The following is a 21,874-nucleotide window of genomic DNA, read 5'->3' as shown; positions in this document are numbered from 1 at the left end:
TCCGTCCTTAAAGTTGAATTTCTCTGGAAATCTCTCCGTGGTGCTGTCAAGGGTGATATGTCTTTTCCGGTCGTGAGATTTTCCAGAAGCCATGACTGCACCCTTATATTTCCTCCTGTCACTAGTAATGGGTGATCACTTGTTTCCTTCATGGTGTTGGTTTCACATAGTCATTGGGTAAGCAATTTAGTGTTGATATTTGTATGTGGTTAGATAAACTATTCAAAAGGGTTGTCCAGTTTTGCCACAAAAACATCAATCATCTTACATGCAGTTCATCATACACAAAGCAACAAAATAAGTACTACCTTACAAACCATCTGCTGCTGTTCTTACCCGTTTCCATTCCCTGGCTGTCCAGTGCCAGCGAACTTTCATCTACCCAACAGTGATGAGCACAGTGACATCAATATTTTATAGGACAACATTAGTGCCCATCACTTTATCACTGGAAGTTCATAAACAAATACCGATGAGTGATCAAATAATTCTTGGCACAAACGTAGCAGGAGATTAGTTCCAAAAAAATATAGTACAGATTTGGAAAAAGCCATTTCTTTAAAAAAAAAAAATCTTGTATTTCAATTTAATAATAGTGTAGTAGCTTATATATTTATTTATCCCAATAATCTTAATTCATTATGCTTTTATAGATTTTTATTAAAAATATTTTAGATGCATCCAAGTCCAATAACATTTAGCTTACGGTACATTATATGACACACACATTTACCCCGTTTGATAGCACTTTTGCAATCTTGGAGTTAAGTCTATGTATTTAGCCACCAAAAATTAAATATCGAGTATAAAGTTTAATTGTTCCTTTAAATATCACCAAAAAAGTTTTTTTTTAATTTTTATTAACAGCTTATTACATGCAACTTTTATCTTTATAAACACTGATATACAGCATGTACACACACACTAAGTTAGCAACATTTTAAAATCTGTAAAATCTACAAAGGCCTTTGTTCATACAGTGCGGTTTTGTTTGGATTTTTGTTTGTCAAAACTGGAAAAGGATTTTTTTCAAGGATCTTGAACCTATAATTTTTCATTACTTTTTCAACATACTGGAACAAACTGCCACAACCCAGTGATTGACACCAGCATTTAATTGATTAAACAGAGGTGATCAGGGCTACACAGGTTGCTACTATTGATCACCATCTGCTAGGTGTGTTGTGGGCTCAACTCCTATGCCATTCAATGTATGCAGAACAGATGCAGGATGTATGTCAGGATCTTATGTCAGAAAGGTGCTAAAATCTATTGCTGGTTTTGGATGAAAAAAGATAAATATCAGACATAGATAAGAAATGCCCTACTATACAAGATACTTAGATGACAGCAGAGGATGTTAGGAACTGGAGTAAAGGTACCTTCACACGAAACGACATTATAACGATATCGCTAGCAATCCGTGACGTTGCAGCGTCCTCGCTAGCGATATCGTTTCGTTTGACACGCAGCAGCGATCAGGATCCTGCTGTGATGTCGCTGGTCGCTGAATAAAGTCCAGAACTTTATTTGGTCGTCCGATCGCTGTGTATCGTTGTGTTTGAAAGCAAAAGCAACGATACCAGCGATATTTTACACTGGTAACCAGGGTAAACATCGGGTTACTAAGCGCAGGGCCGCGCTTAGTTACCCGATGTTTACCCTGGTTACTAGCGTAAAATGTAAAAAAAACAAACAGCACATACTCACATTGCGTCCCCTGCAGTCTGCTTCCTCCTCTGACTCAGCGCCGCAAAGTGAAAGTGAAAGCAGCACAGCGGTGACGTCACCGCTCTGCTCTCACTGTACGGCGCTCAGTCAGTCAGGAAGTGGACGCAGGGGGACGTGAATGTAAGTATGTGCTGTTTGTTTTTTTTAGATTTTACGCTGGTAACCAGGGTAAACATCGGGTTACTAAGCGCGGCCCTGCGCTTAGTTACCCGATGTTTACCCTGGTTACCAGGGGACCTCGGCATAGTTGATCGCTGGAGAGCGGTCTGTGTGACAGCTCTCCAGCGACCAAACAGCGACGCTGCAGCGATCGACATCGTTGTCGCTATCGCTGCAGCGTCGCTTCGTGTGAAGGTACCTTAAGACTTGCAAAGTAAAGAATGCTGTCAGTCATTATGAATTTGACAAGCAGGGGGAAGCCACTCCATCGTCTTGTCTCCGCTCCCCAAGCCAGAGCTCTGGATTAAAAACTTTGATGAATTTCGATCCCTTGTGTTAATTCCTGGAGTATTTGCAGTCATCCTGCATAGCACAGTGAGGTAAATTATGCTATTTAAGGTGCAAGAAAGAGCCATAAAGTCATGGTCCTAAACTGGCAGTCAACTGTTAGTGCAGTGTGTAGGCATACGGCTTAAAACAACAATATACTGTATCTACAAATTACCGTAGGTTAGTGTTATCAGTATTGCGGTCAACAAAATACAATAATGCTTAAAGTTTGCATAGGACAGTGTGCTGCCAAAAATGATTTTAAGCAAGCTTAAAAATCATTTCACCCAATTAACGCTTCTTCAGTCAAGTGATTGACATCCTCTTTAGGAAGGCTGATTATTCAGAAACGAGCATTTCTAGGGACACTAATTCACAATCAGCCTTTGCATGTGCACCCTAAAGGTCCGCTCACACTAGTGTGTACAATATCGGTGCCATTCTCATCCAGGAGAGCCGAATAATTTTTTTCTCACTTGTCATCCGTGCGCTGTCCGTATACAATCTGCTTTTTTACTCCGCAGCTATTAATCCTATACAGGACCATTTACAGCTTCCTATGCTGCTGAGGGTCAGTATGGCATGCAATTTCTTTCCCCGCACTGTCTGGTTTTAGAGGGAAATGCTGCAATTATTTTTTTCATGTCGAATACAGCTGAGAAGAAATACTCAGATCTGCACCGCTTAACATTGAGCTTTATCGGATCGCACTAGTCTGCTTTATGCACCAGTGTGAGCGAGGCCCAAGACTGATTACTGGTGACAAACAAGTCGGATACCAATGTAGTACAGATCCAAACCTATAACATAGCAGTGTCTTTTCTGCAATACCATGTAGTAAATAGCTGAGCATCCGGGTAAGGAAATAAGTTCTGTGTAGAGCACATTTGTGTGCATGAAATGGCAGCGCAAGCAATGAGAAAGTGATCACTCAAAAGTGCAAAAGAACAGACTTTAAAAGTACAGGCTATGTAGCAACTGTTGTTTCTTCCAGTCTTCGTTATTTTACTTTTTCCAACAAAATGTCATTAAATCCACAGATGAGAGCCTCTGGACATACGCTGGCAAACTGGAGCGGAGACCTCTTGTAGTGAAACTTTACAGATCCCTTAGAACAAAAGCAAAAATAATTGTTTAAATTAATAAATGAATATTAAAAGGCTCAAAAAAGTGATCCACAATCATAGATTTTGTCTACAGTACATGTTTAATAAAGTTAGTTTTATTCATTAAAAATGCAGCAAAAAAGCATGGTTGTGATTCATGAATCATTTTTTTGCACTCACTCAGTTTTCTATGGTAAAAAAAAGTTGCAAAAACGCTGTAAGAAGTGACATGCTGAAGATTTAGAAATGCTGCCGTTTTCCTAATCAGTCAGAAAAAAAAAATGTCTGAAGTCAGTTTTTTCTGGTACTGGAGAACCAGCTTTTAATTTGTATAAAAAAAACGCACTGTGAATGGAAACATAGCCACATAGTTAACATTTTCTGCCAAGCTGTATGTGTTTCAATGATTTTCATTCGAGCATAGGCTCGTGAGCAGAGTACACCATATCGAACCTCTGCGACAATATACGTGTCATATGGTCACAGCAGCAGATGGAGCAAGCTCTAATTGCAGCTATTAAAGAGAACCTTTCACCAAATATTTCATGTAGAATTGGACACACGAGTAGTAGCAGAGATAAAGGGACTCTGTTAGAACAGAATAACTGTCCAAACCAATTTCAGGCATTCAGTGATTCATGGTGGGTCATTTAAATACTCTCCTTCCCACATGCTTTTTTTTTTTCGTCTATCTTGTTCTTTTCTGGCTCTATGTTGTCAGAGCTGTCAAACAAATAAAGGGAAAGAGAGGAAAAACAAGCAGATGGAAATGTAAATGTTTGTCCTTCTTGTGAACCACCAAGCGGGGGTTCTTTGTTTGAACAGTCATTCTGTGCTAAGTCCCTTTAATTCTCTTTAACCAAACAAATATTGACTTTAATGACCAGGCCAAATTTTTTAAATCTGACCAGTGTCACTTTATGTGGCAATAACTCTGGAACGCTTCAATTTATCCCACATATTCTTTTATGTTTTCTCATGACATATTGTACTTCATGATAGTGGTAAAATATATTTGATATGACTTGCGTTTATTTGTGAAAATATTGAAAATTTGTCAAAATTTTGAAAATGTCACAATTTTCAAATTTTCATTTTTAATTAAATTTTTAGATCAGAAAGATATATTACATAAAATAATAAATAACATTTTCTACATGTCTACTTTACATCTGTATCCTATTTTTAAACATTTTTTTTGTTAAGAAGTTACAAAGGTTAAAAGTTGATCAGGAATTTCTACTTTTTCCAACAAAATGTACAAAACCATTTTTAGGGACAACATCACATTTTAAGTGACCTTGGAGGGTCTATATAACAGAAAATACCCAAAAGTGACACCATGCTAAAAACTGAACACTTCAAAACACACATTCCATAAGTTTATTAACCCTTTTCATGTTTCACAGAAACTAAAAAATGAACATTTAACTTTTTTTCACAGACAATGTATTTTAGGTACAAATTTGTAATTTTCACAGGGGTAACAGGAGAAAATAGACCCAAAAATTTGTTGTTCATTTTCTACGGGATACGTAGATACCCCATATGTGGGGGAATACTACTATTTGGGCGCACAGCAGGGCTCGGAAGGGAAGGAACACTGTTTGACTTTTTCAATGTTAAAATGGCTGCAATCGAGAGAGAACGCCATGTTGCATTTGTAGAGTGCTAGATGTGTCTAAACAGTGGAAACCCCATTTTGGAAACTAGACCCCTTAGAGAACATATATAGATGTGTCCCCTGAGCGCACCTGGAACCCCCAGGTGCTTAACAGAAGTTTATAGGGAAAGAGCACCCGTTTGACTTTTTGAACGTGAAAACTGGCTGGAATCAAGAGCGGATGCCAGGTCGCGTTTGGAGAGACAACGATGTGAACCTACAGGTACTACACAGAATTTGCCTGGGGTGATATAGACCCCATGGTACCAAAGCTGTGATTTTTTTCATGGTTCCACAGCAGGGTTAATAGGTGAAACTAGACCCCACAATTTATTCCACAATTTCTCCCGAACGTAGTGCTACCTCATATGTTTTCAGAAATTAGAGTTAGGCTACAAGTCAGGGCTGAGAAGGAAGGAGCGCTATTTGGCTTTTGGAGCACAAATTTTGATAGAATAGTTTACTGGCGACATTTGCGAAGCCCTGAAATTGCCTGAACATCAGAAAAAAAGTGACATCATTGTAGAAACTGCACCTCTAAATGAATTAATCTATGGCTGCAATGACTATTTTGTAACATCCACGCCCCCATATCGTGTAGAGACTCCATATATTGTTCCCAGCTTGTGTTTCTATCGATATGCACCAGTAAATTAAGTGCCTGCTCGCCATTGCAATAATGCTAACCATGTGGTCGCTAAGGCACAGTGGGACTCAGAAGGAGGAGCATTTGGATTTGGTAGCACAGAACTCACTGGATTTTATTTGAGGGGGTGGAAGCCATGTCGCTTTTCCAGTCTTTGTTCTATCAGTAATGTGGGAACCACCTATAGTTTCAGTGACAGATGACGGACCTGAGCGGGGGCTGGTTGTGTGCAGGATAAATAAGGGGTTTTATTGGTAACATTTTGGGGTACATAATATTTTTCGATAGCTTCCATAATAAGGCTGGATCATATTCTTGCGTTCTACAATGAGCACTAACATCTGGGTTTTAGTATGAATCCCACAAAAAATGCGATTCAGACGAAACACCCAACTGAACCACCCACCATGAGGCAGATGGAAACACTTCACACTTCTTTTGGTGTCAGCTCCGGTGGTATCCTTCTTTGTAGGCATGCACTGATTTGTGGTCACCCAGACTTGTACTTTAAAACGATGGCTAAAATGATGGGACACCGATAGAACAGAGACCAGTGCAAAATGACTCCATCTGCTTCATAAGCGAGTGGTTCCATATAGGGTTTTGTCTGAATCGCAGTTTTAGGGATTTTACACGGAAGCCCCAATGTACGCTCTTAGTGGAGAGCGCAGGATAAATGTGAGCTGAGCCTTATTCCGATTTTTGGGAGGTAGAATGAACAAATAGACAGCATTCAAGAGTAGTTCTTATTTTTATTTTTTGCACGGTTCACAGTGAGGTATAAGTGATGAGGTGGATTTATTCTTCGGGTTGGTGTGATTACAGCGATACCAGATTTATATACCATATATACTCATGTATAAGTCGGCCTGAGTATAAGCCGAGGCACCTAATTTTGCCACGAGAAACTGGAAAAACTTATTGACTTGAGCATAAGCTGGGTATGCATTGTACCCTCATCTCCGTCATTTGTATGCATGGCTCCCCATCCCTGTCCTTGTATGCATGGCTCCAGTCCTCATCTATATTAAAAAAAAAAAAAAATTACATCCTACTTACTTTCCCTGCGAGGCCTCGCATCTCGTTCTAGTGCCAGCAGCTCTTCCGGACGAGCGATCACGTGTCCCCGCTCATTAAGATAATGAATATTCACCTCTCTCCATATCTATGGGAGTGGAGAGAGGTGAATATTCATTAACTTAATGAATGGGCACCTGTGAGAGCCCAGCCGCTGCAGGGAGGCTGCGGCCGTAACTGTGCGTGCTATAAGAAAAATGAATATTTACTGCCAGTGCAGTGAATATTCATTTCCCTTTAGCAGCAGGCACAGGCTTTAGCCACTGGCTCTGCTTCCTGTGACCCGCTACTCCCCCTTCCCCATCGTTTTCTGAGACAATGACTCGTGTATAAGCCGAGGGGGAGCAATTTAACCCCTTCCCGACCTGTGACGCCACATAGGCGTCATGAAAGTCGGTGCCAATCCGACCTGTGACGCCTATGTGGCGTCATGGAGGGATCGCATCCCTGCAGATCGGGTGAAAGGGTAAACTCTAATTTCACCCGATCTGCAGGGACAGGGGGAGTGGCACTTCAGCCCAGGGGGGGTGGCTTCACCCCCTCGTGGCTACGATCGCTCTGATTGGCTGTTGAAAGTGAAACAGCCAATCAGAGCGATTTGTAATATTTCACCTATGAAAATGGGTGAAAATAATTCAGCCATGGCCGATGCAGCAATATCATCGGCCATGGCTGGAAACCCTGATCTGCCCCCCCCACCGCCCTCCTCCCTGGTCCTCCGTCCTGTCCTACACACTGCTCCGCTCCCCTCTGTCTGCTCCCCCATCCTCCTGTCCGCTCCCCCGTGCTCCGATCCCACCCCCCGTGCTCCAATCCCCCTGTGCTCCGATCCCCCCTCATACTTACCGAGCCTCCCGGTGTCCGTCCGTCTGCTCCATGGGCGCCGCCATCTTCCAAAATGGCGGGCGCATACGCAGTGCGCCTGCCGAATCTGCCGGCCGGCAGATTCGTTCTAGGTACATTTTGATCACCGTGATAAAACCTATCACAGTGATCAAAATAAAAAAAATAGTAAATGAACCCCCCCTTTATCACCCCCATAGGTAGGGACAATAATAAAAATAAAGAAAATATATTTACTTTTATTTTTACACTAGGGTTAGGGTTAGAACTAGGGTTAGGGTTAGAATTAGGGTATGTACACACGCTACGGATTTCGCTGCGGAACCGCAGCGTTTCCGCAGCTGCGGATCCGCAGCAGTTTCCCATAAGTTTACAGTACAATGTAAACCTATGGGAAACGAAATCTGCAGTGCACATTCTTTGTGCGGGTTTACACCTGCTCCAATAGAAAACTGCAGGTGTAAACCCGCAGCGGAAACCGCACTGGAAACCGCGATAAATCTGCAGTAAAAACCGCAGTGGTTTTGCACTGCGGATTTATCAATTCCGCTGTGGAAAATTCCGCAATGGAAGCCGCAGAGTGGGCACATACCCTAAGGCTATGTGCACAAGGTGCAGATTCAGCTGCGGATCCGCAGCGGATTGGCCACTGAAGATTCGTAGCAGTTTTCCATCAGGTTTACAGTACCATGTAAACCTATGGAAAACCAAATCCGCTGTGCCCATGGTGCGGAAAATACAGCGCAGAAACGCTGCATTGTATTTTCCGCAGCATGTCAATTCTTTGTGCGGACTCCGCAGCGTTTTACACCTGTTCCTCAACAGGAATCCGCAGGTGAAATCCGCACAAAAAAACGCTGGAAATCCGCGGGTAAAACGCAGTGCATTTTACCTGCGGATTTTTCAAAAATGGTGCGGAAAAATCTCACAAGAATCCGCAACGTGGGCACATAGCCTTAGGGTTAGGGTTGGAATTAGGGCTAGGGTTGGAAATAGGGTTAAGATTAGGCTTGTGGTTAGGGTTATGGTTAGGGGTGTGTTAGGATTAGGATTGGGATTAGGGTTAGGGGTGTGTCGGGGTTAGGGTTGTGTTGGGGTTAGGGTTGTGATTAAGGTTATAGCTAGAGTTGGGATCAGGGTTATGGGTGTGTTGGGGTTAGTGTTGGAGTTAGAATTGAGGGGTTTCCACTGTTTAGGCACATCAGGGGTCTCCAAACGCAACATGGCGCCACTATTGATTCCAGCCAATCTTGCGTTCAAAAAGTCAAATGGTGCTCCCTCCCTTCCGAGCCCTGACGTGCGCCCAAACAGTGGTTTACCCCCACATATGGGGTACCAGCATACTCAGGACAAACTGGGCAACAACTATTGGGGTCCAATTTCTTCTGTTACCCTTGCGAAAATAAAAAATTGCTTGCTAAAACATAATTTTTGAGGAAAGAAAAATGATTTTTTCAAAGTTTAAACAGATGCGGCACTCACCCAAATGTTGCAGAAATCTTTGCGGAGAGGCAGCAGGAGACAGAGAGGGGTGCGGGGAGAAGAAAGTGGACGACGGCCGTTTCACGCGGATGCGCTTCTACGGGTCCTGGACCCATAAAAGCGCATCCGCGTGAAACGGCCGTCGTCCACTTTCTTCTCCTCGCACCCTGTCTCCTGCTGCCTCTTCGCAAATGTCTAATGTCATTAGGGTTAATAAACTTTTTGAATGTGGTTTTGAGCACATTGAGGGGTGCAGTTTTTAGAATGGTGTCACTTTTGGGTATTTTCAGCCATATAGACCCTTCAAACTGACTTCAAATGTGAGGTGGTCCCTAAAAAAAATGGTTTTGAAAATTTTGTTGTAAAAGTGAGAAATCGCTGGTCAAATTTTAACCCTTATAACTTCCTAGCAAAAAAAAATTTTGTTTCCAAAATTGTGCTGATGTAAAGTAGACATGTGGGTAATGTTATTTATTAACAATTTTGTGTCACATAACTCTCTTGTTTAACAGAATAGAAATTCAAAATTTGAAAATTGCGAAATTTTCAAATTTTTCGCTAAATGTTCATTTTTTTCACAAATAAATGCAAAAATTATCGACCTAAATTTACCACTAACATGAAGCCCAATATGTCACGAAAAAACAATCTCAGAACCGCTAGGATCCGTTGAAGCGTTCCTGAGTTATTACCTCATAAAGGGACACTGGTCAGAATTGCAAAAAACGGCCAGGTCATGAAGGTCAAAATAGGCTGGGTCATGAAGGGGTTAAACAGAAAAAAATGTGGTGAAAAACTCGGCTTATACATGAGAATATACGGTAGTGGTTTTTTTTTAGGTTTTGCCAATATCACACAGTAAAAGAGCTGTAACTTTTTTATTTTTTGGCGAACACAGCTATATGAGGGCTTATTTTTTGCAGGACAAGTTGCAGATATTTTTGGTACCATTTTGGGGCACATACACTACCATTCAAAAGTTTAGGGTCACGCAGAAATTTCCTTATTTTTGAAAGAAAAGCACAGTTTTTTCTAATGAAGCTAACATTAAATGATTCAGAAATACACTCCATACATTGTTAATGTAGTAAATGACTATTCTAGCTGCAAACGTGTGGTTTGTAATGCAATATCTTCATAGGTGTATAGAGGCCCATTTCCAACAAACATCACTCCAGTGTTCTTATGGTACTTTGTGTTTGCTAACTGTGTAAGAAGGCGAATGGATGGTTAGAATACCCTTGAAAACCCTTGTGCAAGTATGTTAGCACAGCTGAAAACAGTTTGGCTGATTAGAGAACCTATAAACCTGACCTTCCTTTGAACTAGTTGATAATCTGGAGCATTACATTTGTTGGTTCCAGTAAACTCTCAAAATGGCCAGAAAAAAAAGAACTTTCATGTGAAACTCGATAGTCTATTCTTGTTCTTAGAAATGAAGGCTATTCCATGAGAGAAATTGCCAAGAAACTGAAGATTTCCTACAATGGTGTGTACTACTCCCTTCAGGGGAGAGCACGAACAGGCTCTAACCAGAGTTGAAAGAGAAGTGGGAAGCCCCGCTGCACAGCTGAGCAACAAGACAAGTACATTATAGTCTGTAGTTTGAGAAATCTACACCTCACAGGTCCTCAACTAACAGCTTTATTAAATAGTACATGCAAAACGCCAGTGTCAACGTCTACAGTGAAGAGGCGACTTCGGGATGCTGGCCTTCAGAGCAGTGTGGCAAAGAAAAAGCCATATCTGAGGCTAATAAAAGGAAAATATTAATATGGGCAGAACACAGACATTGGACAGAGTCAGATTGAAAAAAGGGTTATGGACAGACGTATCCAAACTTAAGGTGTTTGGATCACACAGAAGAACATTTGTGAGACACAGAACAACTGAAAGGATGCTGGAAGAGTGAGTGACGCCATCTGTCAAGCATGGTGGAGGTAATGTGATGGTCTGGGGTTGCTTTGGTGCTGGTAAAGTGGGAGATTTGCTAAAGGTAAAAGGGATTTTGAATAAGGAAGGCTATCGCTCCATTTTGCAATGCCATACCCCGTGGACAGCGCTTGATCGGAGCCAATTTCATCCTACAACAGGACAATGACCCAAAGCACACCTCTAAATTATGCAAGAACTATTTAGGGAAGAAGCAGACAGCTGGTATTCTATCTGTAATGAAGTGGTCAGCGCTGTCACTCGATCTAAACCCCATTGAGCTGTCGTGGGGCAGCTTGACCGTATGGTACGCAAAAAGTGCCCATCAAGCCAAACCAATTTGTGGGAGGGGCTTCTGGAACCATGGGGTGAAATTTCTCCAGATTACCTCAGCAAATTAACTGCTAGAATGCCAAAGGTCTGCAATGCTGTAATTGCTGCAAAGGGAGCAATCTTTGACAAGGTTCTAAAAAAAGATTTTTATTTGAAATAATTTTCTCCTTCAAAATTTGCTTTAGTCAATGTCTGGACTAGATTTTCAATTCATTTGGCAACTCATTTGATTAATAAAAGTATGAGTTTTCATGGAAACACAAAATTGTCTGGGTAACCCTAAACTTTTGAACAGTAGTGTAATATTTTTTGATTGCTTTCTATTTAGATTTTTCAAACACAGAATTAACTAAACCCAGCAATTTAGTTATTGTTTTTATCTTTTTGCGCCGTTCACAGTGCGGTAAAAGTGATAAGATCAATTTCTTTGTCGGGTCAGTACAATTACAGCAATACCAATTTTATATTGTTGTTTTTTAAGCTTTGCTCTTTTTTAGACTAAAAATAATATTTTAGCAAAATGAATTTGTTTTTGCATCATCATATTCTGAGAGCTGTAACTTTTTAATTTTTTTGTCGAATAAGCCATATAAGGGCTTATTTTTTGCGAGACGGTTTGGCATTTTCATTTGTACCATATTTTTGACATAAGGCTTTTTGACCGCTTTTTATTCACTTTTTTGTGAGTCACTATGATGAAAAAGTACCATTTTTGGCGTGATTTTTTTTACGGAGTTCACAAAAAAGAATAAATAACGTGACAGTTTTGTTTTTTCACAAACGCTGCGTTATGAGCGGCAAAACGGTTTTTCGGGATTTGTATGCACTTTTTTTTTTACATGTTTTATTTTACTTTTTTTTACTTAGTTCTACTGTTGCATACATATAATTTTTATTTTGATCACTTGTCTCATACATTGCTGTACATATAGCTGGATCTCACAGGCCACTATAGCCTGGGGTCATCACATAACCTCAGGATACCATGGTAACCATCGGTTCCCGCGATTCTCATTGCGGGGGTCCACTTAGGAAGCAACACTGATTGACAATCAATTTCACATGCTGTTGTGCAAATGGAATAGACAACAGATGGAAATTATTGGCAATTATCAAGACACCCTCAATAAAGGAGTGGTTCTGCAGGTGGGGACCACAGACCACATCTCAGTCCCAATGCTTTCTGGCTGATGTTTTGGTCACTTTTTAATGTTGGTTGTGCTTTCACACTCGTGGTAGCATGAGACGGACTCTACAACCCACCCCAGTGGCTCAGGTAGTGCAGCTCATCCAGGATGGCAATGCGAGCTGTGGCAAGAAGGTTTGCTGTGTCTGTCAGCGTAGTGTCCAGAGGCTGGAGGCACTACCAGGAGACAGGCCAGTAAACCAGGAGAAGTGGAGGGGACCGTAGGAGGGCAACAACCCAGCAGCAGGACCGCTACCTCAGCCTTTGTGCAAGGGGGAACTGGAGGAGCACTGCCAGAGCCCTGCAAAATGACCTCCAGCAGGCCACAAATGTGCATGTGTCTGCGCAAAAGGTTGGAAAGCGACTGCACGAGGATGGTCTGAGTGCCCGATGTCCACAGATAGGGGTTGTGCTCAAAGCCCAACACCGTGCAGGATGCTTGGCATTTGGCACAGAACACCAGGATTGGCAAATTCGCCACTGGTACCCTGTGCTCTTCACAGATGAAAGTAGGTTCACACTGAGCACATGTGACAGACGTGACAGAGTCTGGAGACGCCATGGAGAGCGATCTGCTGCCTGCAACATCCTTCTGCATGACCAGTTTGGCAGTGGGTCAGTAATGGTGTGTGGTGGCATTTCTTTGGAGGACTGCACAGCCCTCCATGTGCTCACCAGAAGTAGCCTGACTGCCATTAGGTACCGAGATGAGATCCTCAGACCCCTTGTGAGACCATATGCTGGTGCTGTTGGCCTGTAATGCAGAACAATGCCAGACCTCATGTGGTTGGAGTGTGTCAGCAGTTTCTGCAAGATGAAGGCATTGAAGCTATGGACTGGCCCGCCCGTTCCCCAGACCTGAATCCGATTGACCGCTGGGACATCATGTGTCACTCCATCCACCAACGTCACATTGCACCACAGACTGTCCAGGAGTTGGCGGATGCTTTTGTCCAGGTGTGGGAGGAGATCCCTCAGGAGACCATCGGCCACCTCATCAAGAGCGTGCCCAGGCATTGTACAGTAGGGAGATCATACAAGCACGTGGAGACAACACACAATACTGAGCATCTATTCCTTGTCATGAGGCATTTCCACTGAAGATGGATCAGCCTGTAATTTGATTTTCCACTTTGATTTTGAGTATCATTCCAAATCGAGTGCTCCATGGGATATTCATTTTGATTTCCATTGATAATGGTTATGTTTTATTGTTCTGAACACATTCCCCTATGCAATGAATAAAAAGTTGCAACTGGAATATTTCATTCAGAGATATCTAGGATGTGGTATTTTAGTGTTCCCTTTATTTTTTTGAGCAGTGTATCTTGTCATTGACTATATTTATCACTGTGGTGAACTTTTTTGCAAAATAAAAAACAAACACATTCCGAAAGAACTTCTGTGAGTATGGCTATATAAAACATACTTTTATATTGTTAATCCTCAGCGCCGTTAAAAAGCGGCACTGAGGAATAAAGGCCCCTTAACCACCGCCGTTAAAAGGCGTATCGGCGGTCGTTAACCCCTTAACCCCAAGGGTGGTTTGCATGTTAATGACCAGGCCAATTTTTACAATTCTGACCACTGTCCCTTTATGAGGTTATAACTCTGGAACGCTTCTATGGTGATTCTGACATTGTTTTCTCGTGACATATTGTACTTCATGTTAGTGGTAAAATTTCCTTGATATTACTTGCTTTTATTTAGCTTGGGCTGATAAATGGCAAATGAGCTTTAATGGAGATAAATGTAAGGTAATGCACTTGGGTAGAAGTAATAAGATGAATAACTATGTGCTTAATTCTAAAACTCTGGGCAAAACCGTCAATGAAAAAGACCTGGGTGTATGGGTGGATGACAAACTCATATTCAGTGGCCAGTGTCAGGCAGCTGCTACAAAGGCAAATAAAATAATGGGATGCAATAAAAGAGGCATAGATGCACATGAGGAGAACATAATTTTATAACAAGAAAAAAATCGTCAAAAAGCCGTAGCCAGCTCACCAACCAGACCATCAGATATGGGGCACGGAGATTCGTCCTGACTTCAGACGCCAAGCAGTTGCAATATACGAAAAACGTGGATACTACAGCTCCAATAAATGATGAAATTCTTTATTTGTCCAACATCATATTAAAAAGACAATCCTTACATATAACAAGTAAAAACAGGTGAATTACGTAACTAAAGGCCATTAGTTACTTAATTCACCTGTTTCCACTTGTTATATGTAAGGATTGTCCTTTTAATATAATGTTGGACAAATAAAGAATTTCATCATTTATTGGAGCTGGAGTATCCACGTATATCGTATATTGCAAGAACATAATTTTACCTCTATACAAGTCACTAGTTCGACCACACTTAGAATTCTGTGCACAGCTCTGGTCTCCGGTGTATAAGAAAGACATAGCTGAACTAGAGCGGGTGCAGAGAAGAGCGACCAAGGTTATTAGAGGACTGGGGGGTGTAAAATACCAAGATAGGTTATTACACTTGGGGCTGTTTAGTTTGGAAAAACGAAGACTAAGGGGTGATCATATTTTAATGTATAAATATATGAGGGGACAGTACAAAGACCTTTCTGATGATCTTTTTAATCATAGACCTGAGACAGGGACAAGGGGGCATCCTCTACGTCTGGAGGAAAGAAGGTTTAAGCATAATAACAGACGCGGATTCTTTACTGTAAGAGCAGTGAGACTATGGAACTCTCTGCCGTATGATGTTGTAATAAGTGATTCATTACTTAAATTTAAGAGGGGACTGGATACCATTCAAGAAAAATATAATGTTACAGGCTATACATACTAGATTCCTTGATAGGGCATTGATCCAGGGAACTAGTCTGATTGGCGTATGTGGAGTTGGGAAGGAATTTTTTTCCCCAAAGTGGAGCTTACTATTTGCCACATGGTTTTTTTTTGCCTTCCTCCGGATCAACATGTTAGGGCATGATAGGTTAGGCTATGGGTTGAACTAGATGGGCTTAAAGTCTTCCTTCAACCTTAATAACTATGTTACTATGTTCCTATGTTATGTTATTTGTGAAAAAAACGGAAATTTGCAGAACATTTTGAAAATTTCACAATTTTCCAACTTTGAAATTTCATGCCCTTAAATCACAGAGACATATCACACAAAATACTTAAGTAACATTTCCCACATGTCCACTTTACATCAGCGCAACTTTGGAACCAAAATTTGTTTTTGTTAGGGAGTTAAAAGGGTTAAAAGTTGACCAGCGATTTCTCATTTTTACAACACTTTTTTTTTTTTTTTTTAGGGACCACATCACATTTAAAGTCACTTTGAGGGGTCTATATGATAGGAAATACTCAAAATGAGACCATTCTAAAAACTGCACCCCTCAAGGTGCTCAAAAACACATTCAAGAAGTTTATTAACCCTTCAGATGCTTCACAGGAATTTTTGGAATGTTTAAAAAAAATTAACATTTAACTTTTATTTCACAAAAAATTTATTTCAGATCCAATTTGTTTTATTTTACCAAGGGTAATATAAAAAATTGGACCCCAAAAGGTGTTGTACAATTTGCCCTGAGTACGCGGATACTCCTATGTGGGGGGAACCACTGTTTGGGCGCATGGCAGAGCTCGGAAGGGAAGGAGCGCCATTTGACTTTTCAATGTGTTTGGAGAGCCCATGATGTGCCTAAACAGTGGAAACCCCCCATAAGTGACCCCATATTGGAAAGTAGACCCCCCAAGGAACTTATCTAGATGTGCTCTGAGAACTTTGAACCCCCAAGTGTTTCACTACAGTTTATAACGCAGAGCCATGAAAATAAAAAAATCTTTTTTTTCCATAAAAATGATTTTTTAGCCCCCAGTTTTGTATTTTCTCAAGGGTAACAGGAGAAATTGGACCCCACAAGTTGTTGTCCAATTTGTCCTTAGTACGCTGATACCCCATATGTGGGGGGGAACCACCGTTTGGGCACATGGCAGAACTCAGAAGGGAAGGAGTGCCCTTTGGAATGGAATGGTCTGCAGGTGTCACATTGCGTTTGCAGAGCCCCTGATGTACCTATACAGTAGAAACCCCACATAAGTGACCCCATATTGTAAACTAGACCCCCAAGGAACTTATCTAGATGTGTTGTGAGAACTTTGAACCCCCAAGTGTTTCACTAGTTTATAACGCAGAACCGTGAAAATAAAAAATCATTCTTTTCCCACAAAAATGATTTTTTAGCCCCAAATTTGTATTTTCCCAAGGGTAACAGGAGAAATTGGACCACAGAAGCTGTTGTCCAATTTGTCCTGAGTACGTTGATACCCCATATGTGGGGGTAAACCATTGTTTGTGCGCACGATAGAGCTCGGAAAGGAAGGAGCACTGTTTTACTTTTTCAAACCAAAATTGGCTGGAATTGAGCTCGGATGCCATGTCGCGTATGGAGAGCCCCTGTTGTGCCTAAACAGTGGAAACCCCCAATTCTAACTCCAACCCTAACCCCAACACACCCCTAACTATAACCACACCCCTAACCCCAATTCCAACCCTAACCATAGCCCTAACCCAACACACCCCTAACCCAATCCCAACCCTAACCATAACCCTAACCACACCCCTAACCCTGACACACCTCTAACCCTAATCCCTACCGTAAACCTAATCCAAACCCTAACCCAATCTTTAGCCCCAACCCTAACCCTAACTTTAGCCCCAACCCTAACAGGAAAACAGAAATAAATACTTTTTTTTTAATTTTAGTATTTTTCCCTAACTAAGCGGGTGATGAAGAGGGGTTTGATTTACTATTCATAGCAGGTTTTTATAGTGGGTTTGTGTTTGGCAGCTGTCAAACACTAAAAGACACTGTTTATTGCAAAAAATAGTTTTTGCATCACCACATTTTGAGAGCTATAATTTTTCCATATTTTGGCCCACAGAGTCATGAGAGGTCTTGTTTTTTGCGGGACGATTTGACGTTTTTATTGGGACCATTTTCGGGCACATGACTTTTTTGATCACTTTTTATTACAATTTTTGGGAGGCAGAATGAACCAAAACCAGCAATTCATGAATTTCTTTTGGGTGGGGAGTTTATACCGTTCCGCGTGTAATAAAATTGATAAAGCAGTTTTATTATTTGGGTCAGTACGATTACAGCGATACCTCATTTATATAATTTTTTAATGTTTTGGCGCTTTTATACAATAAAAACTATTTTATATAAAAAATAATTATTTTTGCATCGCTTTATTCTGAGGGCTATATCTTTTTTATTTTTTTGCTTTTGACGCAGTATGGCGGCTCGTATATTGCGTCTTTTTGATCGTGTGTTATTAAACTTTTTGTTTGGCGGTATGATAATAAAGCATTGTTTTTTGCCTCTTTTTTACGGTGTTCACTGAAGGGGTTAACTAGTGGGACAGTTTTATAGGTCGGGTCGTTACGGACGCGGTGATACTGAATATGTGTACGTTTAATTTTTTTTTACACAAAGAAATGCAGTTTTTGGAACAAGATTTTTTTTCCCTTTATTTAGGAATTTTAAAATTAATTTTTATTTTTTACTTTGTCCTAGGGTGGGGCATCACTATATTGTCAGATCGCTGATCTGACCCTTTGCAGAGCACTGTGTCAGATCAGCGATCTGAGAGGCAGTGCAGGAGGCTAGCCATCTTGGATCCAGATCCTGCAGGGAGGAGAACAGAGGTGACCCTTGGAACAACGCGATCACACTGCGTTGTTCTGAGGGTCTCAGGGAAGCACGCAGGGAGCCCCCTCCCTGTGCGATGCTTCACTATGCTGCCGGAACACTTCGATCTATTTTGATCGCAGTGTTCCGGGGGTTAATGTGCCAGGTGCGGTCCGTGACCGCTCCCGGCACATAGTGCCGGATGTCAGCTGTGAAAATCAGCTGACACCCGGCCGCGATCCCCCCATGAGCGCCCCTGATCGTGTATGACGTACTATCCCATCCATGGGAATTAAGTCCCAGGTCACATGGTCGGGATAGTACGTCTGATGGCAGAAAGGAGTTAATTTTAACTTGGGCAAATATTAGCGATCAAAGTATTTAGCACCTAATGGTGTGCCCAATGTCCCACATTATCAGAACAAGATATATAGGAGGATACAAATAACATTAATAAAATGCTCCCATATGATAACGATAAAACCATGGCTTTAATGATATTTCTTACAGCTTACATCACACCACAGAGACATACAAAGATGAATCCTTTGCATAACCTAAGAGTTATGGAAAACAGTCATTTTTTGAAAAGATACTTTCACTATCTGTATACAACCAACAACAAAATGGGCCCTTTTTGACATATTAAATGGACTCTACGAATACCTCATTAAACAATGAGGGCAAGCGAATCGTATCTATTTGGGTTGTTCTTTGCAAAATTCAACCCCTCACTTTCCATTATTAAAAGAAAATTGATTTCCTATTTAATCCCTTCACCACCTTGGGTTTTTCCATTTTTGAGTTTTCGTTTTTCGCTCCCCTTCTTTGCAGAACAATAACTTTTTTATTTTTCCGTCAATACGGCCATGTGAGGGTTTGTTTTTTGCGAGACAAGTTGTACTTTTGAACACCATTGCCATAATGTGTACTGGAAAATGGGAAAAAAATTTCAAAGTGCGGTGAAATTGCAAAAAAAGTGCAATTCCACAATTGTTTTTTGCTTTGTCTTTTAACCATGTTCACCAAATGCTAACAGTGACCTGTCATCATGATTCTCCAGGTCATTACGAGTTTGTAGATGAGGGCTAATTTTTTGCACGGCGAGCTGCCGTTTTTATTGATACCATTTTGGTGTAGATCTTTTGATTGCCCGTTATTGCATTTTAATTCAATGTTGTGGTGACAAAAAAACCCCGTAATTCTGGCGTTTTGATTTTTTTTCTCATTACGTCGTTTACCGATCCGATTCATTATTTTTATATATTTATAGATCAGGCGATTCTGAACACAGCAATGCCAAAAATGTGTATTTTTTTTTCATTGCTATATTTGAAATTTAAAAACCAATTAAGATATCATAGGATCTTTATCAATTTAGAAAAACAGAAAAGACCTAAAAATAGACTTTAATAATGTATTTAAAAGTTCCAAAAAAAAACAACCAAACCAAAAACAAAAATCGTAGGGAACAATGGAGGGTCTAATCCAATGCTGATGAAGCATGAATAACTTCACAAGAAATGTTGTTCAGACATATAGTTATACAGGCCAAAAATGGTCACAGTTCTATTGATCCATAAAATAAGGAAAATGGACTAGGGAGGATAGACCTATCCCCCTATCAATGTACCTTCCTTACAGCGGAGGTTAGCACCCTGGGAAACGATATGGCGCCCTCGCTCAACCTTCGACTGACCCTTAAAGACCATCCAAAGGAATCCCTATCAAAGCCACCAAACACCAAATATGCTGAAGTGCTGTTAGTGCTAGTATTGTTGATCTGTATGTGCTCTTAAAATAATTCTCTTGAGCCAATAAAATGGAGACTACATATATATATATATATATTTGACAGTAAAATTGATGTCAAATAACTGCTCCTAAATTAGATATCTCGTAGTGGTGTTTTTTTTTTTAGAAGAGAGTATCAAATAGTACAGATCAACTAACCGAACGATAGTAGACAAAACATTGAGTGATGATAGATATAGATATGATGTTCTATCGTACTGATTAGTCACCAAAATACATTATAGTTCGGAAAATATACAATGCAGACTCTTATGAATAATCAAATCCTGTGACCAAAGAGCATGAAAGAGAGATAACTATCTGTGCTATTTTGTAGGCACAGAGTAATATACTGTGCTATAGAGACTCATATAGAGGCACCGTTGATTAAATCAGAATACAGCAGATCTAATATATAAAGCTGAATGTGTGTATGTATGTGTGTATGTATGCCCAGGATTGGCATCTGAACCGTCGCAGCTACAGCCACAAAATTTTGCACAGTCACACGTCTGGACCCCGAGAGCGTCATAGGCTATGTTGTGAGGTGAAATTTTAACCCCACGCTTTCCAATTCACCAAACAATTTTGCCCCTATCTACATAATGGGGAAAAAGTGAAAGGAAAAGTGTTGGAGGCGTCGCAGCTACAGGCACAAAATTTTGCACAGTCACACGTCTGGACCCCGAGAGCGTCATAGGCTATGTTGTGAGGTGAAATTTTAACCCCGCGCTTTTCAATTCACCAAACAATTTTGCCCCTATCTACATAATGGGGAAAAAGTGAAAGGAAAAGTGTTGGAGGCAAATTAACAGCTGCCAGATGTGAACAAGGGGGACTTAAAGAATGAGAGTGATGGCGCCAAAGAGTATATACTGTACAGTTGCTAAGGTGGGGCCCCGACATGGGATAATCACCACACCACCACAGGGATATGAACACACACACAAAATGCGCCACACACTACCACGTGCTCAAACACATATACCACCCTCAGCGCACATTTCACCACATACACCAACCTCGCCACATAAAAGTTGAAACACAAAAGTCGCAGCTCAAAACTCGCCACACGCAAAACTCTCCACATGCAAAACTCGCCACACGTGCAAAACTTGCACACGCGGAAAAATTGCCACATGCACAAAAGTTGCAACACATGCAAAAGTTGCCTCACACAAAACTTGCACATACTCAAAAGGCACCACACATAAAACTCGCCACGCGCAAAACTCGCCATGCGCAAAACTTGCTGTACACAACTTGCTACACTAACCTGTCACATGCAACTCGACACACAAAAAGTTGCTACACGCATGTTGCCACACAAAACTCATCTCACAAAAGTCGCTACATGCATGTCGCCACACGCAACTCAACACACACAACTTGACACACAAAACTCGCCCTAAAACACACACAAGTCTGGTATTATCCTTCAAAAATAAAAATCTGATTAATAAGCTGAAAAACTACAAGAGCAACAAATGTACCATATAGGAATCCGGCAGCTGTCAGTCACATGACCAGTCTATTATGTGTATGTGTGAGCTAATATATACTGCCAGGGGGTGGGCTTACTGTTGGCTGGAGATTTATCAGGCTGCCAATTTAGCTTACAAATACTGAGGTAAAAATACTGACCAAATAACGTGTGAACGAGGTCTAATACAGGAGGAGATGACATACAGATATATACTATATACAGGAGGAGATGACACACAAGTATATACTATTTACAGGGGAGATGACACACAGGTATATACTATATGCAGGAGGAGATGACACACAGATATATACGTTATACAGGAGAGATGACACACAGGTATATACTATATAGAGGAGGAGATGACATACAGGTACATACTACATACAGCAGGAGATGACATACAGGTATATACTATATACAGGAGCAGA

The 21,874-nt window shown here is 41.0% G+C and overlaps 1 protein-coding gene across 4 annotated transcripts in view; it reads right to left on the bottom strand.

Annotated features, from left to right (window-relative positions):
- Positions 1–2,097: 2,097 nt before the first annotated feature.
- The window catches only part of MYO19 (myosin XIX), a 554,640-nt gene continuing 534,863 nt past the window's right edge, over positions 2,098–21,874 (bottom strand). For all 4 annotated transcript variants that reach the window (XM_077295453.1, XM_077295452.1, XM_077295451.1 and 1 more), the window contains one exon: positions 2,098–3,328. In XM_077295453.1, the coding sequence (XP_077151568.1) occupies positions 3,221–3,328 (108 nt within the window). In that variant the 3' untranslated portion in view covers positions 2,098–3,220. The remainder of the gene's footprint in view (positions 3,329–21,874) is intronic.

Source organism: Ranitomeya variabilis, chromosome 3 (assembly GCF_051348905.1).
Source record: "Ranitomeya variabilis isolate aRanVar5 chromosome 3, aRanVar5.hap1, whole genome shotgun sequence".
Classification (NCBI taxonomy): domain Eukaryota; kingdom Metazoa; phylum Chordata; class Amphibia; order Anura; family Dendrobatidae; genus Ranitomeya; species Ranitomeya variabilis.
This window is presented reverse-complemented; position numbering and strand designations above follow the sequence as displayed.